This window comes from Columba livia, chromosome Z (assembly GCF_036013475.1).
Source record: "Columba livia isolate bColLiv1 breed racing homer chromosome Z, bColLiv1.pat.W.v2, whole genome shotgun sequence".
NCBI lineage: Eukaryota > Metazoa > Chordata > Aves > Columbiformes > Columbidae > Columba > Columba livia.
The window spans coordinates 45,746,796-45,772,267 of record NC_088642.1 but is presented as its reverse complement, the minus strand read 5'-3'; the positions used below and the strand labels follow the sequence as shown (position 1 = coordinate 45,772,267).

Sequence of the window (25,472 nt, the reverse complement as noted above, 5' to 3'; positions counted from 1 at the left end):
ATGTGCACTTTAAACCGCTGTCTGAAAGCATGATGTATCTCTCCTGTTGACTGCAGGCCCCCAAAATCTGCCTCACTCAGAGCAAGAAGGTACAAATCCCTGCCCCCTGAGTGTAGGCCAACTCGATTTTTTCCCCTCATCCAGATGCAGCACAGACATGGTTACATAGCCACAGGAACAAATGCTTGCACTGTAGCTTGAGAAGCAGGCTCAGAGCCTTTGCAGAGCTTCTAGGTAAAGATTTAGTGCAAGAAGCTTCTGAGCTCTATGCCAATTACATGCAAAAGACATTCCTAAATGAATCGTACATGAGCATTTGGTGACATCAGTAAAACTAGCATCAAGGTTTTTGCACCCATTGCTCTTGGAGGTAGATTTGCCATCAATACTCACTGCAAGGCCCAAGACAGCCTTACTGCAAACGTTAACTATGTTCCAAAACTTCACATCCTGGCACTGTAATTATGCTTGAAGATGTTACTTCCTTAAGTGCCTGTGCTCTGATGCAACACATGAAACAGCACAAAAATGCTATCCTCACCATGTTGTGATACAGTATCATTGTTCCAGCTATCCACAAATTTTGTGGATAAACTGACAAGCTTATGCTTAAAGTTTCTTGGAAGAAAAATTGCTCTCAAACTCCAGGCTTTAATAATGTACTCGTTAGACTTAGCATTGAGGGTGAGATTCAATTTAGAGATATGTGACTATCAGCAAGGAGCAAAAGAGTTTTCTCTGCTATGACCTGCAATACTGAATGCAAAGACCTTTAAAAGTAAGGGTATGATCTTCATTTCAGACTTCACTTACTGCAATAAACACATTAGCTTCTCTATAGCAAAGTTAGCTCCCAGCCTGTAATAATGAGAAAGAAACATGAACTACATAAAGTTTCTGTGGAAAGACACTGTGGAGCAAAGCTGCCTTAAAATTTGGAGTTGTTCAAAACAAGTGCTTAAAATGAATTGTTAAACATCAAAGCTCAAACATGAAGGTTGGGTCCAAATCCAAACACCCCTGAAGTCCTGCAACTTTTCAACACATGATGTGTTTGGGGGGTGATCATGTCTCGAAACACTGACAGTTTTTGAAAACAGGACCCAGGCATTTGTTCAGTCCTGCAGTTTAAAATATGGGTTGGCATTTATCCATAAAATGCAATGAAGCACGCTCACGCCCTAGCATGTCCTGAAGGGGCTTTTCTGAATCAGGACCAAGAAGCAACTTAGACCTCAGTCTGAATGAGACAGCTAATCTGTCTTGCAGATACTTTTTTTTTTCATTCCCTCTCGTCGTCCTGTGCGTTCCTAAAACTAACAGAAAAACAGTTGTGTGTGTATATAAGCAGCCTTGAATCAGTGCTGTTCTGCTGGGTTCTTATGTTACATTCTTTTGTGCTACATACAATTTCCACTAGGACATTTTGTCCCCCAGGCTTCATCAGCCAGTCTATTACATCCACCCCCCACACCCCCGCCTCCCGCTGGTTGCATAACTTTAGCCAGGATGTTAAATTAACTCTCTTCCAGATTAGTTTGACATAATCTTATTTACTTTTATAGCACATATGCCAGTATGCAAATACATTACTCAGCACTATCGACTCTGCACTTTCACCAAACTATTACTCTTTGTTTTTTTAATGATGTTCACTAGATACCAGACAGGAACATTGCTGTGCCAAACAGCAGAATACTCATGTCTAGCAGCAGAAATCTGGTGACACTAGAAAACTAGGTCTGGCTGGAATTCGTAGAGGTTTACAGCCAAGCAAGGAAAACAACTGGTTTCCTACCTCAGCATCTCACTCCTACTCCTTTAAAGACACTGGGTCAAGTTTTCATCTTCTGAGGGAAATATCACCCAGCTTCTCCAGATCTTCAGAACACAGGCAGCCACGTAAAGCTGTACAGATTGACTTTGCATCTAGCTGTGACACGATGCCTGTGTTTAAAGAGCTTCCCAGTTCCCAGGTGCAACCCAGGCTGCCTCCCGACTGTGTGGCAGGGCAAGACCAGGCTCACACTTCACTTGTGCTCATGTTTACCATAAGAATGAAAGCCAGCTGCAGGAGATGAAATAAGAGCTAGATAACTAGGAGCTACATGTCCCCAAGAAGGTCTGTCCTGGAGTCAAGGGACACACATCACTCCTTAGCAGCACTGCTGCCCACACACATGCAGCAATGCCAAACACAGATGTGCCCCAGGAGGCAAAACCAGTCCCAAGCATTTGTCTCGCCGCAGAGGTAACGTCTGGGTGAAACCTGGGTGGGCTGCACTGTCAAAACCATGGGCTCGTGACTGGTTCGTGTGCCCAGCTGAGGAGCTCAGGCTGATACAAACAGCCAGCCACAACGAAGCTAAGCACGAAGAATAAACAAACCCTCCCTGTAATGCAGGGTATAAGAATTTGTAGCCCACTGTGGAGTCCCATTTTATGTGAGGTAAACAAATCACAAAAAAAGCTCGAGCAACTGGGTCAAAGGAGATTTTCTAGAGTCTTCCTTTGTATCTGCTGTGGCCTACCATGGATTTTCAGGGTGCAAAACTACAGTTGGAGCTACGCTTTGTATTTGATCCCAGCACAGCTAAATGCACAAATAAGCACAAAAAGAATTGAAAACAGCATTTCCAGACTGGAAAACAAAGGCGCAGCAAGTAAACATGAGGAAGTGAGAAGTTCAGCTTAAATGCCAGAGAAGCATATTGTGTGAGTTGCCTTTCTTACAGCTGCGGTGGGTCTCTGGATGATCATGGTCCTGCCAGGATGCTGATCTTCTTGCAGAGGCTGATGTATGCTCATGGGTTGCTGTCTGCTAGAGGAATCCAAAGGCCAGGGAACAAACTGAGACACAAAGCAGAAGGCAGGTGTCCACAGGCTGCTTTCAGAGCTCCCCAGGCTCCAGGCAGCTCTCTGGCTATTGAATTAAAAAACAAAACAAAACAAACCCTCATGCTGCCCTTTTTTCTTTTGCTAACACCTCAACATGGGACCACCAACATGTGCAAACAGAGGAGAGGCTCTTTGACACAGTGAGAGATTTTACTAGGGCTCTAGCCTAACTTACCATATCCTACACCGGTCTATTTATGGCAGAGTTAAAAAATAACACAAGGACCTTTCACCTGGAAATAGCTTTTCTACTATTTCTAGTTGTTAACAAACTTGGAACTATCAAGTCTTTGATGCTGGAACTTGCAGTGTTGTTTCTTCAAGTGAGGGAAATCTATTTCTGCAGGCTCCTTTTTTTCTCTTTGTTTCATGTCTGATTACATTTAGCGTGGATGTTTCTGATACACTCGCATGCCAAGAAGAAGTATTGCTTTCTTTTATCCTTGAACAATCCAAACTCATATTTAACAACTGAAACTTGGCATGCTGATCAGTTTTCAATAAAGGCTATCTATGCTCTGCCAGAGAATTATATTTAACTAGGGCTGAATTTCTTGAAAAATTTATATATCAAGCTTGTGTGGTGTGTTCTTTTCATCAAGTAAAAGGCCTCCTTCTTGCAAACACCTATCCTATGAACAACTTGAGAAAGCCAATTTAGTGTAAAAAACACAAACAAACAGGTGTGGTCTAACTCTATGCCAGTTACCCCAAATTGTTAATCTGAGTTAAAATAATATCTTAGTGGGAAAGAAGTGAGAAACACTTCAGTGTCCCCAAGTACTGCAGCACATACAGATGCAGGCAAGGTGGTTGATCACTTTCTCTAAGACAGCAAAGATCCACGAAGAAGCTTTTGGGTGCCTTCAGTTAAAAGAACCAAGAAAAAAAAATCTAAAGCAGAAAGCTTGGGGAAGGAAAGCAGAGACCATCTGTTTGGCCAACTGCACTGTAATGGGCTAGAAATTTGAACTCAAGTATAGCAATTTCAGAAGGGCACTGCCAAGGCATTTAATTTAGCAGGATGCTTTATTTTCAAGGCTTATAATTAGATACAGTAGCAAACTAACAAAAAAGGGCATTGCTTAAAACGTGCTTTCACTTTGGGGAAATAGAAAGCCAAATTCCAGCTTTCAAAGCCAGTTTTCGAGGGAAGGGAATGGGAGGGGAGGGGGGAAAAGAGAAGGGAAGGCAAGGCAAGACAACCCCGGACTGACACATCCTGCAGCTTTTGATTCTGCTCAGAACTTGTAGCTCCAGCCTGTTTCCAGCCCAGAGCTGGCAGAAAGTGTTCTTCTGCTGGGGGTACACAACTGATAGCTGCAGACTGAATTGCTAAGCAACAGCCCATAGGGGAGCTGGGAGGCACCTGAGTACCAATATCCCCTTTTCAGAGGGAGGAATTGCTAGGCACAAGCACTTTGAGGAAGTCACTCTGTGAAGCACGGATGGAGCCCAGCACAGTCTTCTGTTCCTCCAGAACTCATCACCATTCAATTCAGTTCTGCACTTTTCTGTTGTCAAAAGGCTCAGCTATCAAGAAATTCAGGCACATGAACTCTAACACCACCTACAAGTCAAGATCTGGAAACTGTACTGTGGGGCCCACTCAGATTTCTTTGAAACCAACATTTACAGTGTCATTTGTTTTACATGGATCACACAGCCCCCAATAAACATTAAGAAATTATTGTAGGGGAGCATCCACCAAAGTAATGTTTTTGTTTCTGCATAGTACCATGTATATAACCACCTCACACTCACTCTTGCACTGGTTATCCCAGCTAAGATGTGGAAACAAAATGTTACAAGCTTCACTTTGGCATAAGTTTTCATACACTGCCAATTCACGGAGAGAGCAGGAAGGTCTGTCACTGAATTTGGATAAGGTTGGCAGAACCTGCAGGATTCCTGCAGGATGCAGGAGAGGAAGAACAACTTCTCATCTCCATTTTTTCGTGGCCCTGTTTGGGAAAAAAAAAAAAAAAGCACTACCATTTAAGTCAGTGTCAACCAGCCTGACCACCTTCTCTTACTAATCAGTACAGCTGCACCATTTTCAGATTATCTCAGCCAAAGATACACCAGGCAAAGCACCATCCTGTTCCTATCTCATGTCTTTTGCTTAATCCAGTTCCTGTGGATTCCATACATAGCTACAAAAAAAAAAAACAGAGAGTAAGGCTGTGAGATAGAACATTGATAAGACCTACCAAGACAGGATATGTGTAGGTGAAGAAAGAAGCTAGGCCTTCTTTACAGCCCATTTTTTAGCATTTTCCTGCCACTTTTGGAAGCTGACATCTGAGTAAGCTTGCTCCCCCCCCAAACAGCCTGGAGTGAAGTCATAGGTCTGTGTTTACTCCATCGTCTATTGACACGGAGATGACTGTGACTCACAGGTTCAACACTGTAACCTGACTGCTGTATGAGATGCTGGAAAGTTTTCCTTTTCTCCAGAATTTCAGTAAAAAGCACTTATTCACATCAATATTTTCTTCATTGTATATTTCACTCTTGTGTCTACTCACATTTAAAACTGCTCAAAACTGTGCCAGGCAATCACTTTCCTACAACAATAAAAGCTTGCTTCTTTTCTTAAAATACTACACTAGTACAACACCTCCTGGGACAATTAAGGTCTAGAAACAGGGTATAAAGTAACAGGCTCACTAGAGGTTGGTTAATGACAGCCTGTCTATCAAACCAAGGTAACATGCTGCATGTGGTCCTTAGCGTGGCTGAACCCTGAAAGGAAAAAAGAAAACACTCTCAGGCAGACTTAGTTCAAGACCAGGTCAGACTAATAATGCAGATGGTGATAGATAAGCTGACATTTTCTACCTCACAATAGCAGTAAATGCAGGTGGGAACTGGTCATCCCTGAGCAGCTGATGGAAAGGAACATGCAGAGCTGGAGAAACTGCACAGCTCTCTCATCTGCTGCTCTCTTTTGTGCACCAAAGGTCTGAGACAAAGGATTTGCTAATGAATAAACCCTCCAGCAGCATGGAGGCTGCTCCTAATGGCTAAATAAATGCTTTTTGTGCTAGCAAAGTTAACACAAGTTTGGCATAAGCTAACAAAATAAGCAAAATTAGTTGATCCAAGCCACATTTTAACCAATGTAGCAGCACTAAAATCATCCTCCATTCCCAAACAATATTACTAACCCAGCCCTTGTCCTAAATTAAATATGAATAGTTAACTATTTTATTCATAGTATTTACATTTTCTGTGTGACATGTTGAACTACTGAAACTGTCTGCTTCAAGTGCTTCCAATGCACGGGGGCCTTGACCACTTCTAAGTATCTGGCCAGAAAACTAAACGTTTGTCCTTTAAGGTCATGTTTTCAGCCACGTTTTCTGGCCAAAAATTAAATATTTGTCCCTCAGGATCACATTTTCAGTGTGTCTTCAGATGTTCCACTTAACACTGTAGGACATGAAAGTTAGACAAGTATCTTCCTTATTCACATGGATTGTGCAGAAGGGAGTCACAGATGACTAAAGAGAACTTCTGTGAAACACTAATCCTTACAAGAGAAATGAGTTAATGAGTTTGATAGCAGTCTGGTGTCCCACAACCCTGGAAGGGCTGTGTATCTATGTCCTGTTGACAGAAGCTGCATTGAAGGCTGCAGTGATGAGCACACACAGAGCAGATATTCTAACTAGCAGCAACAAACCTGCTGTGATAAACACCTGCAGCAGCCACAGTGCTGTGCATACCAAAACCGAAGGGTGGGCTGGAATGATGCAAGTGATATAACACAGCAACACCGGGAAACTGAGTCAAGAAAAGTTCAGAATGTCTGTCTGGAGACACCTCCTTGTCATGACATTTATTAGGCTAAAGGAAATTCTAGCAACCCACAGCTTTTGAGCCACTGTAAAGCAGACAGACCCAAGAACTGGGATGGGGAGGGAGCTCATGTGCGCTGATGCATCTTCTTTATTTTGCAATCTTTTTGCACATCACGCTGCCATCGTAACCAAGAAGACAGCTGACCATGTAACAGTGCTCCAGGCTGTTCTTTAAAAATGTCATGTGCAGCCTTCAAGATGCCTGAAACATACCAAGTCTGTCTTGGTAGTCATACTGTAAAATTTCTCCTGTCTTCCAAAAATTTGGGCACAGACACAGATCTTACTACTCATTTCCTCTGCATGGTAATCTGATTGCTCAGAGTCAAGCCAGTCTTTTCCAAAAGGAAGGAAATGTGAGTGAACTCAGTCAGCATTACTTGGCAGGGTTCTCATTAGGGTATCAGGGGTTCTTGTCCGACCCACGGCTTCACCGGGCAGTCAAGGAAGCTGCTCTCACCCAAAGTTTTGAGATACAGGAGAGAAAGCACTTTCTTCAAACAGATACATTTAGCTATCAAAAAAAGAGGAAACTGGAGAAAATTGGGAGGGGCGAAGGGGAGGGAGAAGCAAAGAAAATGTGAACCTGGGAAAAGCTGGGAGAGTGAAAACAATGTAAGTAACATCTGCAAAGGAGTGGCAGCGCATAGGAGGCTACAAGACACAAGGAAGTAGCCAGGAGGAAAAGCTCACAGAGAAACTGCAAATATTGCATGGAACAGATATTCAGTTATGAGGTTTCCACAATTTGGCAGGACAGAGGAAGGTCTCAAAGAAAGGGCTGTGGCATTAAGTGAATCTCTTCTCTCTCTGATACCAAATACACTGCATACACTAACTTCCAGGAGATCTCTACCTACCAGTACCTTGTGCCTGTTTAAATGTAGGCAGCAGGAACTGCAATCTTTCAAAACCTTTCAAAGGACCTCTACCAGGAGGTCTGACCTCCAGCCTCCAACAGGCCCAAAGCTGTGGTGCAAGCCTCCCACCCACCACTTCACATTTAGCCACATCATCACTGCCGAGGCTTACAGTGATGGAGAACTGCCTGGATGCCACAGCAGGTCCAACAGCTGATTATCCACCTTCCAAAATAGAAATCTGATTTGAATTCACAGAGCTCTCTCCTCCAGGTGCTGGGTATTGCTAGAACCTCACCAGGCAAATTAAGTCTTCATGATGTTAAGAGAAGTCTTCCTTTTATTTACAGTCCTCTCACCTTGTAATATTTCCTTTGTTCATGACCAAAGAAAAGTGGGAGTTTTAGGATCTCAATGCATTTCTGTGACAAAAATGCAAGCATTCAGAGAAGGAGCCACAGGACTTACATGAACATGCTTTGTGATGGCCATATTTACAACAAAATATGGAGCAGTAGCAGCCCCTTCTTAAATGATGGAACATGGAACCACAGCTACACACACACAGATTTGGTCATAGACAAAGTGTCACCATCTGTTTGAGAATCTTTCAGTCACAGTAAAATCTAGTTTACCTTTTAAAATTAATTCTGGCACTGAAGACCAGAGCTGCCAGTACTGTGGTACGTCTTGTGGCACAGTCAAGTCTTGAGGGAACAAGCATGCAAGCTCTTCTAGTCATCAGCCTTAGCCCATTTCACCTCCTTAAGCTCACCCTACCTATGGTCTCTGAATACAGGGAATGTAGTGCTTTAAATAGGTTTCTAAGCTCACTCTTTCTCCCTTCTTTCTCCTGGAGACAGATCTACACTTCTAATTCAGCTGGTAGGCTAGGTGTGCTCCACTGACTCATTACCACCTATTGTGTAAGACAATGGATTGTAAAGCAATGTAGATTTTATCAATAGAAACACTCTTTGGCAATCAGATTTCTCAGGGTAAAATCACAGGTTCAGCTGACAATGAGTGTCTTTGCTCATGGGATGCCAGAATCTAAAATTATTAACTGGTGTAAATACTATATCTGAACTACTTATGCATTTATTCATAGCCTTGGCTGCATTGGTTCTCCTAAGTACCATAACCACACTACAAAGAGTTTAGCTAACTTGCTCAAGAAAACTTTAAAGGAGTTCAGAAACTATTAGTTCTTTTTTAAGTTTAGCTGTATCATTTCTCCACAAATGGATGGTATTATGTCTCCCATTTAAAAAGAAAAAGAAAAAAAAAAGTGAAGACATTAATGTTGCAAAATCAGGCACACAACATTGTGTGTTAACAAACTGGATGTGCCAGAATTAAAGTTGCCCATGCCGCTGTCTTTTGGCCCCTTTCTTGCATTACAAGATCACAAGCCACTTTCCAGAGCAAATCTGCCTCACCAATTGCTCAAGGTAGATGTTGCTCAGTGGCAGACAGATTTAGCCCTAACCTAAATTCCACCTAGGTCTTCCTATTGGCTTGGCATCCCCGAAGGCCCAGAGCCTGCCAGTAGAAACATTTGGCACAAAGACTTAGGTGGAATTTAGACTGGCTGAATCTGGAGCCCGAGAAGCTATTCCTTATTTTGTTTCTTCCTCACTGTGTAGAGTGTGGCCCCAGGCCTCAATTATTGCACGCTATTCAATCCCAGCTCAGAATGCAACATTATTAATTTCCTCATGTTTCCTCATTACTGATTTCCTATGGCACTCCTCATCCCTGCATCTCAGTGCTCTGCAAACACAATGTGCATCATGGCAGCCTGTGAACAGTGGATCTCCCATTCAGCAATGACTGCAGCTAAACTGTTCTGCTGGTGTGGGGCATCCATGGTGAGGTGTTTCCCAGGGCAGTTAACATTTTGTGCCACCAGCCGTCCATGTGGTCCTTGCTGGGCAGTGTCCCGGCTGTGCTGCTCTCTGTGGCAAAGCTTCCCTGGAAGCAATGGAGCCACGAAAACTGGCCTTCAGCAATACCATTGGAGCGTCATTATGCAGCATCTATGTCGAAAATCTGAGAGTAGTGGCCATATTGCTCTCGTTAAGAGAGCAAGGGACTGTTATCATAGAGTAATGGGCTCCTGCTGGTCCATTAATAGCGAAGCAGAGCTGGAGGCATTTATGGAAACAATGTGGAAGCCTGGTATTTATTCTCAGAGCAGGCAGCATTGATCCTTTCTCTCAGTGTTCTCCTACAATGTCTTTATTCCTGTTCAAATGAGAGGAATATTTATCTAATCATTTCCTGTGCTGGATTCTCGTGCAGGGAAACAACAGATGTTCTTGACTTCGGCATGGCAAATAGTTTAGAAAGACATCTTGGGTGAATCAGCTATCCAGGTCAGCTTATCCACAACATTGTGTGGGAGGAACCATGGAAAAATGGCAGAGGTGTTGTTTACTGTTCTGTGATTACCTAGCTGATTAGCACAAATTTAATTTAAAATATTTCTGGTTAAACTCAGAAGCACTTCACTGCTAAGCTCTCACTCTCTCATGCAAATTCAAATGCATTACGCACTAGAAGCAGCTATCTCATATCTTCTAGTTTTCTTATATCTTGCACCTTAATGTATGTTTTGTTAGGAAGCACATTATCGATTCAGATTACATTCCTTAGAAGCACCATTTTACTCAAACAAAAGAAATTCAGAGCTTAACCTGGGAGAAAGTTCTTGAAAAATCCACTAGAAGTGAAAGACGACTTCTCCTTCGTGGGTGTTGAGACCTACTCACAAATTTCTGCAGTATTAGAGCCTCCTTGGGAGCAAAATATTACCAGTTCTTATAGGTGTAAAAGAAATACCAAAGATGCAAGTGTGTTATCTTCCTGAGTCTGCAGACAGGTCTGCCAAAGTCTCACTGCTGCCATCAGCTTCTGCAACCATAAGAAAACTGAAAGGAGCAAGGGTAGTTATTAACATCGCTCCATTTCAGAATTGTGTGGAGAGACAAACAAATGGATTTTATATTGACACTACTTGGGAAGATTTTGGGAAGCTAAATCTTTGGTAAAATGCTTCATTTTTATTAATAAAGATTATTAGGTAAAGCAGTGGCTGGACGGCCAGGCCCTAAGAGTTACAGTAAATGGTGTCAAATCCAGCTGGAGGCCAGTCATGAGTGGTGTTCCCCAGGGATACATACGTGGGCCAGTTCTGCTTAATCTATCTATCAGTGGTCTGGATGAGGGAATCTAGTGCACTTGACAACATCAAGTTGGGTGGAAGTGTTGATCTGCTGGAGGGTAGGAAGGCTCTACAGAGGGATCTGGACAGGCTGGATTGTTTGGCTGAGGCCAGTTGCATGAGGTTCAACAAGGCCAAGTGCCGGGTCCTGCACTTGGGTCACAACAACCCCAGGCAGCGCTACAGGCTCAGGAAAGAGTGGCTGCAAAGCTGCCTGGCAGAAAAGGACATGGTGGTCTTGGTTAACAGCCAGCTGAATATGAGCCAGCAGTGTGCCCAGGTGGCCAAAAAGGCCAACAGCATCCTGACTTGTACCAGGAATAGTGTGGCCAGCAGCACTAGAGAAGTGATTGTGCCACTGTACTCAGCACTGGTGAGGCCCCACCTTGAATCCTGTGTTCAGTTTTCGGCTGCTCATCAAAAGAAAGACATTGAGGTACTAGAGAGAGTGCAGAGGAGGACAACGAAGCTGATTAAGGGCCTGGAGCACAATTCTGATGAGGAGCAACTGAGGGAACTGAGGCTGTTTAGCATTGAGAAAAGGAGGCTGAGGGGAGACCTTATCACTGTCTACAGCTACCTGAAAGGGGATTGTTGGTCTCTTCTCTCAAGTAGCAAGTGATAGTATGAGAAGAAATGGCCTCAAGTTACACTGGAGGGGTTTAGATTGGATATTAGGAAACATTTCTTCACGGAAGGGTTATGAAGCAGTGGAACAGGCTGCCCAGGGAAGTGGTAGAGTCTCCATCCCTGAAGGTGTTTAAAAGATGTGTAGATTAGGTTCTTAGGGACACAGTTTAGTACTAGAGTCAGGTTATGGTTGGACTTGATCTTGAGGGTCTCTTGCAACCAAAATGATCCTATGATTAGTTAAAGACTACTAATTAAAAGGTGAGAAAGACTGAAAAAGAAGAGGGAGGAGGGGGGAGATCTTTTCCACAGTGATCAAAGGGGCTGGGAGATGGCCAGAGAGTAAAGCCCCTTCTTGCAGCAGAAAAGAGACTCTTTCAGGGAGATAGAGAAGTTAGAAGTATCTTTTCTGTTCCACAGGCTATTAGACAGCAGTGCCTTAAATATTTCACACATATAATAATGAGAGAATCTGATCCCTGTGGAGCTGCAGGAAGGTGAATTAATGGTAATGTCTGTACTTGGCTTCTTCTTCAGAGCCAGCTCCACATAGCAGCTCAGGTTTCTCATCTCCCTGCATCTTCAAGGATATACTCACCCATCTATATGAACCATCCCCTGGTTAGCTAATGGCTGGAAATTTTTTTCTTTATTTTTCTGGGACTCCTCCACTGGGTCTGGAAAAATACAATGAATCAGTTGCATCCACACAAAAAATCACAAACAAATAAACAAGAATTCATCCTCTTTGCTGTGTGCAAGTGTCCCCACATTACATGCAGGACTTTGAAATGGATGCTTATTGTGGAGTTCTTGTTTGCACCAGTACCACTGTGAGAGCCACTTATATAAGTCATTGTTAAAGTTAGGGGAACATCTGAATTCAAGATGGGGCAAACCCATTAAAACAATGATGGATGGGGCAAACCCGCTAAAGCAAGGATGCCTAAGTTTGACAAAAAAGTATAAAGCTCTTTCTTTTCCATTAAAAAATCAAGGTATTTTCACTGTCAGAGAAACACAACAACCCTTGGATTGCCTGAAAGTAGAAAAGCTGCTGCATGCAAGAGACCCTGGGTGGTGCAAAATTGTGTGACGGTGCTGGCTGCCTCTGCTAGGGGCAGGTGAGGCTGAATGAATGGTACTCAACAGGAGGATCAGCACCTCTGGAAACAGATGCCTCAGTGTCACAGGGAGTTATTCCCTGGAGAAAATTCAGTGGGAAACAAAAACCTGAACTCTGAGGTTAAGCCCTGCTTAGTTACAGGCTGTCAAGGAAGAAACACTGGGCTGATGTGCTGTAAGTACAGTTGAAGTCATCATCAGGGTTCTCCCCTGCACACAGACCCTTTTCCTCTGAGATGTGGAAGCATGCTGGCTGTCCAGCAGAAAAAACAGCTCATGGTCCAGAAACCTCCTGTAACCTCCTGTCGTCAGCACTAACAACAACCTCAGTAACAACTGCTTCTTACAAGGGACCAAAAGAACAACAGCAGGGACCTACAGCACCTTGCTACAGGGCATTTGACCTAAACCAGCACACAGCTCTCTGATGGTGACAATATGTACTGCTGGGTCTTCCTGACCTTGCTCAGGTAGGAAAGTAAAGTATCAACAGGAGAGGGTCAGGCTTTCAAAAAGCAGGTGAAAGGAGATTTGGCCACAGGCACTTCTGACATTCTCAGCATGAACACTTATGATCTTAAGTCTTCATGTACCATCTGTGTATGTATGCACTTGCTACTGCTTGAAGCCTGCCTGGAATTGCCTGCAATCTTCAGAAATGTGCCCTTTGCACTGCACTAATAATCCACAAATGTAACTGCCAACCGAGTGTGGTTTTATGTCTGTTTTTTAAAAAAAAAAAAAAAAAAAAAAAACTTCATGCAAGAAAAGGTAAATAAAACTTGAGCCCACTTGCATTTTATGAATAGTATATAATACATGACAGAAAACAGATCCCCAAAAGGCAGGCCTCTCTGGGCAGAGCCTAGGAAGGCAGTTTGGTGGCTGTGGCTCTGGACTGTCTCACCTTCCTTGGTCTGCAGAGATCCTGTGGGAAAAGGGTGAATCCTCAGCACTGCTTCTCTCCAGATTGCACCTTGCACAGTAGGCATTTGTGAGACTTCTCCCACTTTCTTCCCCTCTTGGCCACAGTACAGTTGAGGTCAGTTGATTTGGGTTGCATGGGATGTAAGAAACCCTTCAGATGCTAAGTCTCCTTTCATGAGCACACCCATCTCCACCTGCTCTCCGGCAACCTTTTTAGGGTAAAACCCAGAACAGCACCAAGGATTATGGAATCATTGCTTTTGATTTTAAGTAGCACAAGGATGCTATTAGATATAACTTAGCATCATGAGTTTCATCCTTCTGATATTTTGCGCCAGCAATGGAGCAAGAGGCCTGGCAGCTCCTGGCCCTGTAGGCTATCTGCTGCGGCATGCCGTGAAGATAACAAAGTGCAATCCCAAGATGCCAGGAAAACATCTTGTTGTCTGAAGCCAACGACACTGTGACACAATCTTCCCTAAAGTCTACAGTCCCTGATTCCATCAGCTGCTGTCACAGACAACCAAATCAAAGGGGATAAGTTGCACATTGTGGTTCCTGAGAGGCAGTTTGTTGAAAATGGAGTTCCAAACTTAGGCTTTAAAATAAACATACCAAGAGAAACAGGTTCATCTTTGTTTTGGGCACAATCAGCTCAACTTTTTTCTTCTTGTTGTTGACTTTCTTCATGTTTTTAATGTGGGATGCTGTTTCCTGACAACTGCTGCTGCCCCAAAAACTTGTGCTCTTTTGTGGCCTTGGCTTTTTTCTGTCTTTTGGGTTTTATGCTCCTGGTTGATCAGCTTAGCACTGGCTCAGACTAGCTACTAAAGCTTCACCATGATCAGCCCTGTTAAGCAGTCGTTTAAGCCCTGCACTTGCAGTGAATTACTGCTTGGACTGGCCATTGATATGAGTTGTCAACATTGAGTAATAATTCTGCTTTTACCAAAATGGGTGAACAGCACCCATGATAAGGCTAGGGCAACCCTGGTCTCACAACACGATGTGGTAGACGTAGAAGAAACCTCTTTCTTCTAGCCAGGGAGGGAGAGAAACACACAGAGGCCACAGCAGTCCGGCACAGTGAGTGCTGCAGCAGCCTTCTTTCTGTCCAAGCACAGCATAATCTGGAAAAATGTCATTGCACATCCCAAGGCAAGAGGGACACAAATTCTGTGCAATTTTCTATCTGAATTAAGCAATCCCTGAAGTCAGCTTTGAAGAGCACAGAGCCATGCTGTGTTCTGAGTTAGTGGAAGGAAAGTTTTAGAGAAAATTGGGAAATTTGGAGAAAGCTGAGACCTGGAGATGGCTGGTGGGAGAAGGCATATTAAAACAAAACTCTTAAGAAAACAACATTTAGGTTGTTACGTAGGCTGGGAAAGCATCAGTTTTGAGCAGTTGCAAATTTAATGCATTTAATTTCCAGACTCAGGACCATTAAATCACATTCCCTTTAATTTTAGGGAGGAAAAGAAAACGTTATGCCTTCTGCTTAATTAGTGAAAAAGAGTGCGCTGACCTTTAAGCAGAATAGTCAAAAGCAGGTGGCATTAAACTTACTGATGCCTGCAAACACACACTTTTTTAAGCACCCTGACAACATTTACACAATTCAAAAACAAGACTCAGATATAAGTGGGCCACATCTCTTTAACATCATCTTGACACATACCTTGCACTTGTCCATCTGAATTAGCCAGAAATATTGTGGCCAAGGCTATTTTAATTGAAGATTCTGAAAGCAACCTGTATTACCTCAGCCTGCATTATTCAAGACTTCTCTTCTGGAACCAGCAAAGTTCTGGTATTTATTTCAAAGAGATCAGATCACTTACGTGCTCTAGAAGCTTTCTTGTTCTACTATTTCTAATAAAGGATGCAATTTTAATTTTCATGTTGGCCTCGAGAGATTCTGAACTTGAAATTTGGACCTGGACAATACTGCATTGCTTAGGAGATCCACAAATTAACATTTACACGAACGGAAAACAAAAGAAAAATAACTAATGAGGAAAAACTGTCCAGAGACCTGCAAGTTTCCACATCAGGAGCTCTCCTGAGACTAAGCAAGAAGGGAGGTTTAGACCTAAAACCGCTGCTCTTGGTTTTGGATGCTAATTCCTGAAGTGGTTGTCAAAGACACTGAGAGCATAAGCCCTGAATAAAAGTCCTCGTTGGGAATTGGCAGCGATGTTATGAGAATGGCCTTCTGAGCAGGCTGTCCTGCAGCCAACCACCACCCCTGTACCTCTGAGTAGGGAAGGTGCCTCCTTTCCCTTTTCAAGAACGCTTTTGGGCATTTCACCAGCCTTCATCTCTCCACACTAATCCTTTTTCTACTGGTAGTTCCTGGCACATCTGCCAAGATGTGGCCTTTGTGCAGGAAAAAAAAAAAAATTCTAGCGCCAAAGTTCTTAATAATTAACATTTGTAACACAAAACTGGTAAAACCAGTTCTCTAAAATAAAGCCGGGCATTTTATTATTATTTTAGGGTTTAATTTAGTCATCATCAGTTACTCAGGCTCATGTTTGTAAATTACGCGGGCCAGGGACTTCAACCCTCCGGCCCGACCAGTTGGGGAGCGCGACCGCCAGCACCGGGGGCAGGGCGGCGGAGGGGCGGCCGCGGGGCAGGCGCTTCCTGCGGGGCGGCCCGGCCGGAGGACCCGCGCCGGGCAGGGCAGGAGGGGACCCGCGCTGGAGGGGGCGGCCGCGGGCCCGGGGGACAGCCCGCCGGGTGTCCCCGCAGCCCAGCGAGCGGCGCCGGCTCACCATTGCCCTCTGGAGGAGCCGGGCCGCCGCTCCCGCGCCCCCACTCGCTGCCGTCGGCGAACCCCGTCCTTTCTTTGAGGTTTCGGTGGGGTTTTGCTTTGTTTTGGGATTACCTTTTAATCTGATTTCGCTATTTTTTTCCAGAAGATTTCCAGCATCGCACCCGCAGTGCTGCATAACCCTCCCCCCGCCATCCTCTCAGTCCCGTGGAGGGTCCAGCCAGCACCCAGCGGCAGCCCAGGTCCCGCGTCCGTCCCCGCACCGCCGCCCGGCCCCGCCGCGGGGTGCATCGACGCCGCCCGTGTTGCCGGCGGGCGGCTGCCCGACTGCCCGCGGGGCGCGGGGCTGCGTGCGCCTCGCACTGCTCTGCCGCTGTCCGGCGGGCACGGCGCCGCGCGTCCCGCTCCGCGGATGGGTGGGCGCCCTATGACGAAGCGGCCCATTAGCCAAAATTAGTCCATTACCGGCACAAACCATGGCGCGTAAAAGCTCCCGTCACCGGAGTGCACATCAGAAAAAGAAAAAAAATTGAAAGAAAAAAAAATTATTAAAATGAAGAAACGAGAGGAAAGAGAAAATAAGAGACAAGAAAAGGCACAGCCGGGATTTCGGGCTATTCCCTTTATTTTCTGCTGGCGCTGTCGGGAGCGCCGTGGGGGCAGGGAGCACGGTCGGGGTCCAGCCCCACGGACGCTCCGGCTCCGCGGGACGCACGGGGCGGTGCCCGCTCCAGCGCCCTCCCCTCCCCCCACCGCCACCGCAGGTGAGCGCGAGCCCAAGCCGCGCGGGCATCCCCAACCTTTCCCCCGCCCCCCCCCCTCCCCCCCCCCGGCGTCAACACCCCGCCTGCGTCACGCGGTGCGCGCGCCAGAAAGAGCCGCGCGGGCGGGGCGCGGGGGCGGGGCGGGACACCCCTCTCTCTGCCCGCCCCCCCTCCACCCCCCTCCCCTCTCGTGCGGGCCCCGCCTCCTCTCCCCACGTGTCAGTTTGTTTTCCCCGTCGCCACGGCGACGGTAGGAGGGGCCGCCGCGAGGTGAGGTTATAAGAAGGGCGTCGGCGGCGGGCGCCGGGCAGTGCCGAGCGGGGCGCGGCAGCAGTGGCGGCAGCAGCAGCACGGCGCGGGCCGGCCCGGCCCCTCCCTACCCGCTGGCAGCACCGCGCCCCGGCCGTCCCGCCCGGCTCCCCCATGGCCGCGGCTCCCTGGGAAGCACCTCGCGCCGCCGCCCTCCCGGTGCCGGAGCCGCGTTGCCGGGCGGCGGCCGCCTCCCCGCGGCGCTGCTAGCGCCCCGCGTCCCGCTCACCTTCATCGCCGGTAAAGCACCGAGGAAAGGCGCTCCCGCGGCACCAACCCGGCGGCGCTGCGCCGGCTCTCCGCGACTGGACGGCGCGTCCGTGCCATCTCTCCTCTCTCTCCTCGGCGGCGCTCGGGACGACGGCGGCGGCCGCAGCTCGGCGTGACGCCCCGGCGCGGATGCGGTGGGTGCCGGGCGAGGCCCCCGGCCTGACCCTCCCTCTCTCCTGCCGCCGCTGCCTGACACCGCTGTGCTCTTCCCACCCGCAGGCAGCCCCCCGGCGAGTGCGAGATGGCGCTCAGCGGCACACTCCTCCCCTCCATCGCCACATTCGCGACGGGCGCCGCGGGTCGCGAGAAAGCGGCGCGGCCCGCGGGCCCCGGCAACGTGAGTATCGGCGTCGCGGCGGCACGGGCCGGCCGGGATGGGGCCAGGGCGAGGGCGGCGGGGGCCGGCCGGGGCGGGTGCGGTGCGGCGGCGGGCCGGGGGCTGAGCCGTACCCGTCTCCCTGCAGCGGTGGCGGGTGGAGCTGTCGCAGCTGAAGCGGACGCCGCCGGCGCTGGCGGCGCGACCCGTGGAGACTCCGCCGTCGGAACTGGAGGCCGCCGCCGCCCTGGGGTCCCGCCGCGACGCTGAGGAGTTCAACGAGCTGCTGGACTTCGATTTCATTCTCTCCAACTCCCTCATGCACCAGGAGCCCACCACCGCCGCCGTGGTGGTGACTCCCGCTGCCGCACCGGCCCCCACCGCCAGCCCCTGTCCCGCCGGGCCCTTCTCCTATCCGCTGCCCCGGCCCGAGCCCGCCGGTCTCCTCTACGGCGGCGGCGGCCGCGACGGGGCTCCTGCTGCCGGCCCGGCTGCCCCATTCAACCTGGCTGACATCACCGACGTGTCCCCCTCGGGAGGCTTCGTGGCTGAGCTCATGCGGCCCGACCTGGACCCGGTGTACCTTCCGGCGCCGGCTGCGCTGCCGCCCCTGGGCAGCCTGCAGGGAAAGTTCGTGGTGAAGGCCGTGGGTGAATACAGCCACCCGGGGCTCAGCCCCAAGAGCGGCCCCCCGGCTGCTGCGCCGCCGCCTGGCACTGAGGGTCCTGGGACCTCCTATAGCCCACTGCCACGGATGTGCCCCAAAATCAAGCAGGAGGCTGCCCCACCGTGCACCCTGGCCCCACCGCAGCCACCACCACCGCATGGGAGTGGCCCCCGAGGAGCACCCCAGCATGACTTCTCCCTGGGCCGCCCACTGCCTGCCCGGACTACACCTTCACTGGGGCCTGAGGAGATGCTGAGCGGCAGAGACTGTCTCCCCAATGCTTCAGGGCTGAGCCACCCACCACTGCCACTGCCCCCAGGTTACCCCCCGGCCCCCGGTTACCCCACCTTCCTGCCTGAGCAGCTGCCGCCTGGCACACTGCAGTACCAAGGTGAGTCCCCGTGCTTCCACAGTGGGCATGCCGGAGCACCTACTGTGCTGCTGGCCACAGCACTGCTCACTCTTCCCTGTCTACCTCTAGAGCTGATGCCACCTGGGGGCTGCCTGCCAGAGGAGACCAAGCCCAAGAGGGGACGCCGGTCATGGCCTAGGAAAAGGACGGCCACACACACCTGTGACTATGCGGGCTGTGGCAAAACCTACACCAAGAGTTCTCATCTCAAGGCGCACCTGAGAACCCACACAGGTTAGTCCCTGTGTGAGGTTAGTGGGATGTTGTGGCCTGAGGGGCATGGGGAGCCTTGTGGATGGGGAAGAGTGGGAAGTACAGGAGACAGGCTAAAAGAAGCAAGTTGTAACCCTGCTCTGCTGGGTTTCTGGGCTTTTTTCCTGCCCCCTTGGCTACATGAAGTCCTGTGCTGTCTTTGTTCAATGGTTCAGAATGATTCAGATGTGGGAGCAGGTGGGTTTCTTTCAAAGGCAAAATTTCTTGCTTCTCTGCTATGTAGAGGGCTAATTAGCAGGTAGTTGGAAGTCAGCTGGGATTTGTTGTTCTTGATGGTGTTGGCCCACTTATGAGAGGGGAGCAGACTTCTTTCTAAGATACTGCGTTATTTGCTTGTGGTTAAACACTTTGCACATGCACCCTCTTGTCGTGGCTTGCTCTAGTGCAAGAGATTGTGTACCTCTAAGCTGCTGTTCCCTTTCTGAGGAAACGGTGATGGGCCCTTCGAGAGTGAGGCTTTCAGCTGGGTCGGCAGCACTGGTGGTGCACCTTGCCTATGTGTGGGAGTACATCTTCTCCTGCGCTAGCACTGAAGAGGCAGAGTTTAATTGTTGATTGGCTACTGCTGGAATTCAAATAAAATCTGCCAAAAAGTGCGTCTGAGCCTGAGTTCAAACCTTAACCTTGCAGTTGAATGTGTTGTTGCAGTAACTAAGCTTGTGAAAATAGGTACATCGTGTGTGGTTTTACCAGGGCGGGCACCCTGTAACAGTGATTAAATAACCTGGGAATCTGCATAATTTAAATCCCTGGATTTTGAACTTGGATCAAAATTTTCTCCTGAAAAGGAGACAGGAAAGGGTGAAACTACTTACTGTCAGCGCAGTAGTTAGACTCCATCTTCAGCTAATGGCAGTGGGGGGAAAAAAATCAGTCAAGTGAACAGTACTTCCTGTCTGCCCCAAGCTGGTCAGTACTGTCTGTGGTATAGAGCTAGGAATTTGTAATTGTCAGGGAAAGTCATCTTGCCATCAACAGTGGTTTTGCTACAGTGAAGACGGTAAGATTGGGTTCTTAATCACGCTGAGCTAATGAAAACAGTTTCCAGCTGTTTTTTAATTCTTGAGACCTGCAATTATCTAAATACATTATGGCTGCTGAGCTATTTCTGGTTGCTATTTGATTGTATAACATTAGCCAGCAAAAATACTCTATTATTATCTGAACTTGTGTGTTCTGAAGCCTTGTGTGCAAAACAACTGGTGGAAATGAGCATTTTAGTGGAGATTTCAGTGATGCCAACATCTTGAAAAGAAGCTAGTCTTTGTAGTTTGCTTGCAACTGCTTCAAGAAGTCCAATGCATTTTCTTTGACATCACCCTTTTTCTTATCCAAAACAGTGTTTGTTAGTGCTTCTTGAAAGAATGGTGGTAGAAGTGGTAGCCATGGGAAAAAAACTAACTGGCGTGTTTTATTTTCTGTATTGGTAAAGGTGAGAAACCTTATCACTGTGATTGGGAAGGCTGCGGATGGAAGTTTGCTCGATCTGATGAACTTACTCGTCACTACAGAAAACACACAGGTCACCGCCCTTTCCAGTGCCAGCGGTGTGACAGAGCATTTTCCAGGTCGGACCACCTCGCCTTACACATGAAGAGACACTTTTAATTGGATGCAGTGGATCATTCCCGAACGGCCAGAGAGATTCAGTATTTACAGCACAAGGACTGTCTTCCACAACACAGGGAGAACACAGTTTAAGCACTACAGATAATCAAGGTGAAGTCTTCTAAAGAGTGGAAAAGAGGGATAATTGCATACAAACACCGCAACTGTTTTGTTTTTTTTTTTTAATATATATGCATTTAAAAGTAAAGAGAACCAAAAACATTGGGGTCAATGACTGGATCTTCTATCATTCCATTTGTAAATCCAACTTGAATTATTTCCGGACTACAAAATGCCAAGGAGTGACTGGACGTCATGGATATCAGGGTTAAACAGACTGTGTGTAGTTCGGATGGTGGGGATATTAAACAGGGAAATTACATTCCCTTAATTTTCTTTCAATGCAATATTAGATGTAAATGTCATCTTGTACTTTCCTTTTTTTTTCCTTCTAAAAGCCATTATGATGTTAAAAGAGGAGGAAAAATTCAGGTACAAATTATATTTTGAAAGCCTATTTCATGGTGCTTAGTGACTGTTGTTTCTAGAGGTACCAAAAACAGGAAGCCAAAGTTCTCAAACTGCTGCATATCTGACAAGGAAATATTTTTCTCTTCCGATCACAGATTGACCTAAATCAGGTAAATAAACCTGGTTTATCTTTTTTTTTTAAAGAAAATAAGTTTATGCAGACAGTCTGTAATGCACTGTGGTTTCGATGTGCAATAGTTTGTACAATGGTTTATTCCCAAATATGCCTTAAGCAGAACAAATGTTTTCTATATAGTTCTTTACATAATAAATATGTAATATAAATTTAAGCAAACTTCTATTTTGTATATTTGTAAACTACGAAGTAAAAAGGAACATTTTGTTGGAATTTGTATTTTGCATATTCAAGTGGGAAGTAAGTTTTAAATAAACCTATAATATTTTATCTGAATGGCTACTCTAATTTTCTTCTGTGCATGGGTAAGTCCAAAGAAAGCTTATTAAGTATTTGTTAGTGGTTGAGTTTCCCATGGCAAGAGAGTGTCGTGGCAGAAGCTTGCAGTATCAAGAGTCTTAAAAATAGGATTGTATCAGTGCAGTGCTGATGAAATGAGTCTTTTTAGAGAAAAAGGTGCACTGAAAATTTTTGCTCTGAATATCGAACTGCCACTTATTCCACCTGCATGATATGCAGCTGGTGATTTATCATTTTAAAGGTAACTCAGTTTGAATTACTTTTTAGAGGAAATACATCTGTTGGGGATATTAGACTCCATATTCAAAGAGAACAACTTTTTTTTTTTAGCGCTCTTTTCAGCAAGAAAAATTTCTAGCTTTGTTTTCTTGGCCTTCTCAGATAAGCTGGTACAACTTACCACTTTCATGTGAATGAAGGAAAATCAACTGAGTAAAACCACAGCTAATAAACTTGTTTCAGGGAATGAAGACTGTGTGCGAAACACCTTTTAGCAATGAACTACATGGAGTTTCTGTCGAAGCCTTCTCTGTCCTGGGAATTCAGTAAATGGGCAGTATCTGAAGAGTGAAAATTCCTGTAGGAATCCTGCTACACAAAAATAACTTAGGAAGGCTGACTATGCAGAGTCTACAAATGGTATAGCTGTGTGTTCAAGATATGTTGCTGTGAGGTCCCCAGCGTACCTTCAATTGCATTCCGCTGCAGTTAAATGCACTGAGCCTGCTGCATGCCTCAAGTTGTTACCATTTTTGTTGTAGTTGTCCTTAGGGACCATGTTGCTCTAGTTTCTTTACAAATGTGTACAAATAAGATGATTTCAACATGAATGCTCAATTAATAGAACCTGTTTTTCTCACTACTCTTTGTGAAGAGAAGAAATTATTCCTTTTAGACAGGTTTAAAATGTCAGCTAGGAATTTGAATATCTGCAATGTTAATAAAGCTAAGCATGAAAAACAAATTACAGGCAAGAGCCTATTTTTGCAGTAGTTAAAACAAGAGTGGCAATGTCAACTTTTTGTTCCCGAATGTGTTAGGAATGTCATTAAATTTCATATTTTCTGTTCTTTGTGTGGCAAGTGGTGCTGTTTCTTTCTAAATTCATTCAAGTAACATAATGATGCAGAAAATATTTCTCACTTCTTATCTCCTAGGTATGCTTTGTTCAACTGAAAGCTATCTTTGTTGGTTTGGTTTATAGGTAACACAGGGAGTAGGGAATGTCTTGTTTGGTTTGCAAACAGCAAGTATTTAAAGCTAAATTAAAGTTATGAGTCATCCTTTATCTGAAGGTTTTTTATGTGAAAACTTTTTACAATTAAGCCAGTCATTTTTACCTCCTCTGTTGCTCTGCCTGTGGATTCTGGATGAGAGATCCAAGGTCAGTGTTGCAACTGGCATGTATTAAGTGCCTCAAGTGTGTTGTTGCATCTTGATAATGCTGGAGCATGCTTGGGTAGCTGCAGGAACACTTCTGTATGGCTGCTATTAAGAACATTTGTGCAAGGTTTACAGCCTGACACATCTGTAAGTACTGAAATCTGAAGGTTTAATCTGAGAAACTTGTTTCTTCTGCAAGTGTTCCGTCATTATGTAGCCTTGAGAATTTTATAAGATGCTCTAGCATTTAGTAATACATTATCTGCTTCAGCCAACTTCAGTTTCTGTGTGATGGTTTTATAGATTGTAGGTTTTTATAGTTGCCCAAATGATGGCATTCTTGAAACAGGGCTTTGTTCTCTTATCCCTCTTGCTTTTCTTTTTCTTTCCTGATCCTGACCAAGCTGTCCTCACATATGGCTGTCTTTCCAGACATAAACGGGCATGGTTGTAACTTGGTATTTTAAAAGAAACACCGCTGCTCCTTTAACCATTTCCAAAACACTGCTTCTATACTTTTGGGACAGGATCCAACACTTTATTTTTGCTGCACAGCATGCAGCCCATGAGAGGCAGTCCTTGTTCTTAAGGAGGTCCCTGGGGGAAATACTGAAATGAGCAATTGCACCAGTTGTGCTCTGGTAAATTAGAGCTAGAAACAGCATGTTGTGTTCACCACCTGATTCATTGTGTCTAGCTTCCTGGAGTTGCACTTTGGTGCAAGATTGTACACAGATACAGTGGAACATCACATGCATCAAAAAGCACATCTCATAAAACACATGTAAAACACCAAGCAATTTTGTAAGGGTGTCTTGAAAAGATTTGTTTAGCATTACTAAAGCTGTATTCAGGTGCTGCTTTGCTCAGGCTGGAGCACCTAAAAACAAAGTTTGAGGTTATTAGAGGTTGCCCCTCTGACGTGTGGTGAGTGCCTTCAGAGCTGCCCCAGAACACTATTTAGCTACTGAAGGGAAAAGCTCTCATGACAGAAAATGATCTCTGCAGTCCGACTACAGCCCTCCTTAATCCTGCTCACCCCTAGCTCAAAACACTCTCGAGCACACTTAATGTGTGAAGATGGAGCTTTTTAAAACATGATGGCACACGTCTGCATACCAAGTGCCAAGTATTCAAAAGCAGCACTGGAATAAAAATCTTCTCAGAGCCACAGTGCTTCTGTGCACTTGTCTGCTGCACACCACAGGCTGGAAGCTTGCACACTTTAGACTCGGTCGTTAATTGTAACAACACTGTTTGTACAAATGCTTTCAGCTTTCTCCCGTCACACGGAGGTGTGCTTGCAGAAGAGTTGCTCTGCCCTGTGGAGGTTACCAGATCCTGCCACTACTGAAGTCAACTGCGAATCTCACAAGGTTTTATATTAAGCTGATATGAATCAGTGAATTTCATTCTCTTATTTAATAAGGGAAGATCAGAGAGTCCTGTGGTTTATCACCCCGAGTGCTAACGGTTCAACTGAATTAGTTTACACAGGTTTCCTGTGGGAGTGTGCTAGACGTTAGAGCTATCCTGCTTCCATTAAAGTCCCTGTTAAACACTTCAACAGCATTTGAGTGCAAGAATTTCCAAATTATCCCACTGTAAACTGTGTTCCTCCCTTGTCTTTCCTCCTTCCTGAGTGTGCTCTAAGGCAGCAGGAGAACAGGAACGGGTTGAAAACATGGACAGACAGACTAGCGGTTAACAGCATAGGGCTCTGGCAAGGGTCTGAATGTGATAGGAGTGCTGGCTGGAGGAAATAAACTGAAGGTGTGGTGAGCTACACTCAAGTGGAGAGGAACACCACTGCCACAACCACCACCACCACCACATGTTGACTTGTACGTGCCAGGAGAGCTCCCCAGAGTAAATAGCTGTGTGTAGGCTCAATCAGTATATCTTTGGAGACCAAGGAGATGAATATGTACATAAAAGAGGGGAAGGCCCATCATTTGCCAAAATTTAATTGAGGTCACATTGGCTTGGAGCCACAGGGTAACACACCCACATTCCCCTGTCTGCTGTACACCTGAATGACTCACATTTCACCTGCCCTTCACTCCCACTGTGACTAACTGTGGGACATTTTCATTACTGCTGAGGGCATTGCCACCAAGTGCAGAAGTTGTCAGTGGCATAGAAGTGGGTGGTGGCGGCGGTGGTGGTGGTGTTTCCACCGCCTT

The 25,472-nt window shown here is 46.2% G+C and overlaps 1 protein-coding gene across 1 annotated transcript; it reads left to right on the top strand.

Annotated features, from left to right (window-relative positions):
• The first annotated feature begins 17,381 nt into the window (after positions 1–17,381).
• KLF4 (KLF transcription factor 4) lies at positions 17,382–21,879 on the top strand. Its single transcript, XM_065045691.1, has 5 exons — positions 17,382–17,794; positions 17,880–17,997; positions 18,125–19,034; positions 19,125–19,289; positions 20,761–21,879. The coding sequence occupies exons 1-5, from the start codon at positions 17,790–17,792 to the stop codon at positions 20,934–20,936; spliced, it is 1,374 nt and encodes a 457-aa protein (XP_064901763.1). The 5' UTR covers positions 17,382–17,789; the 3' UTR covers positions 20,937–21,879.
• Positions 21,880–25,472: the final 3,593 nt, after the last annotated feature.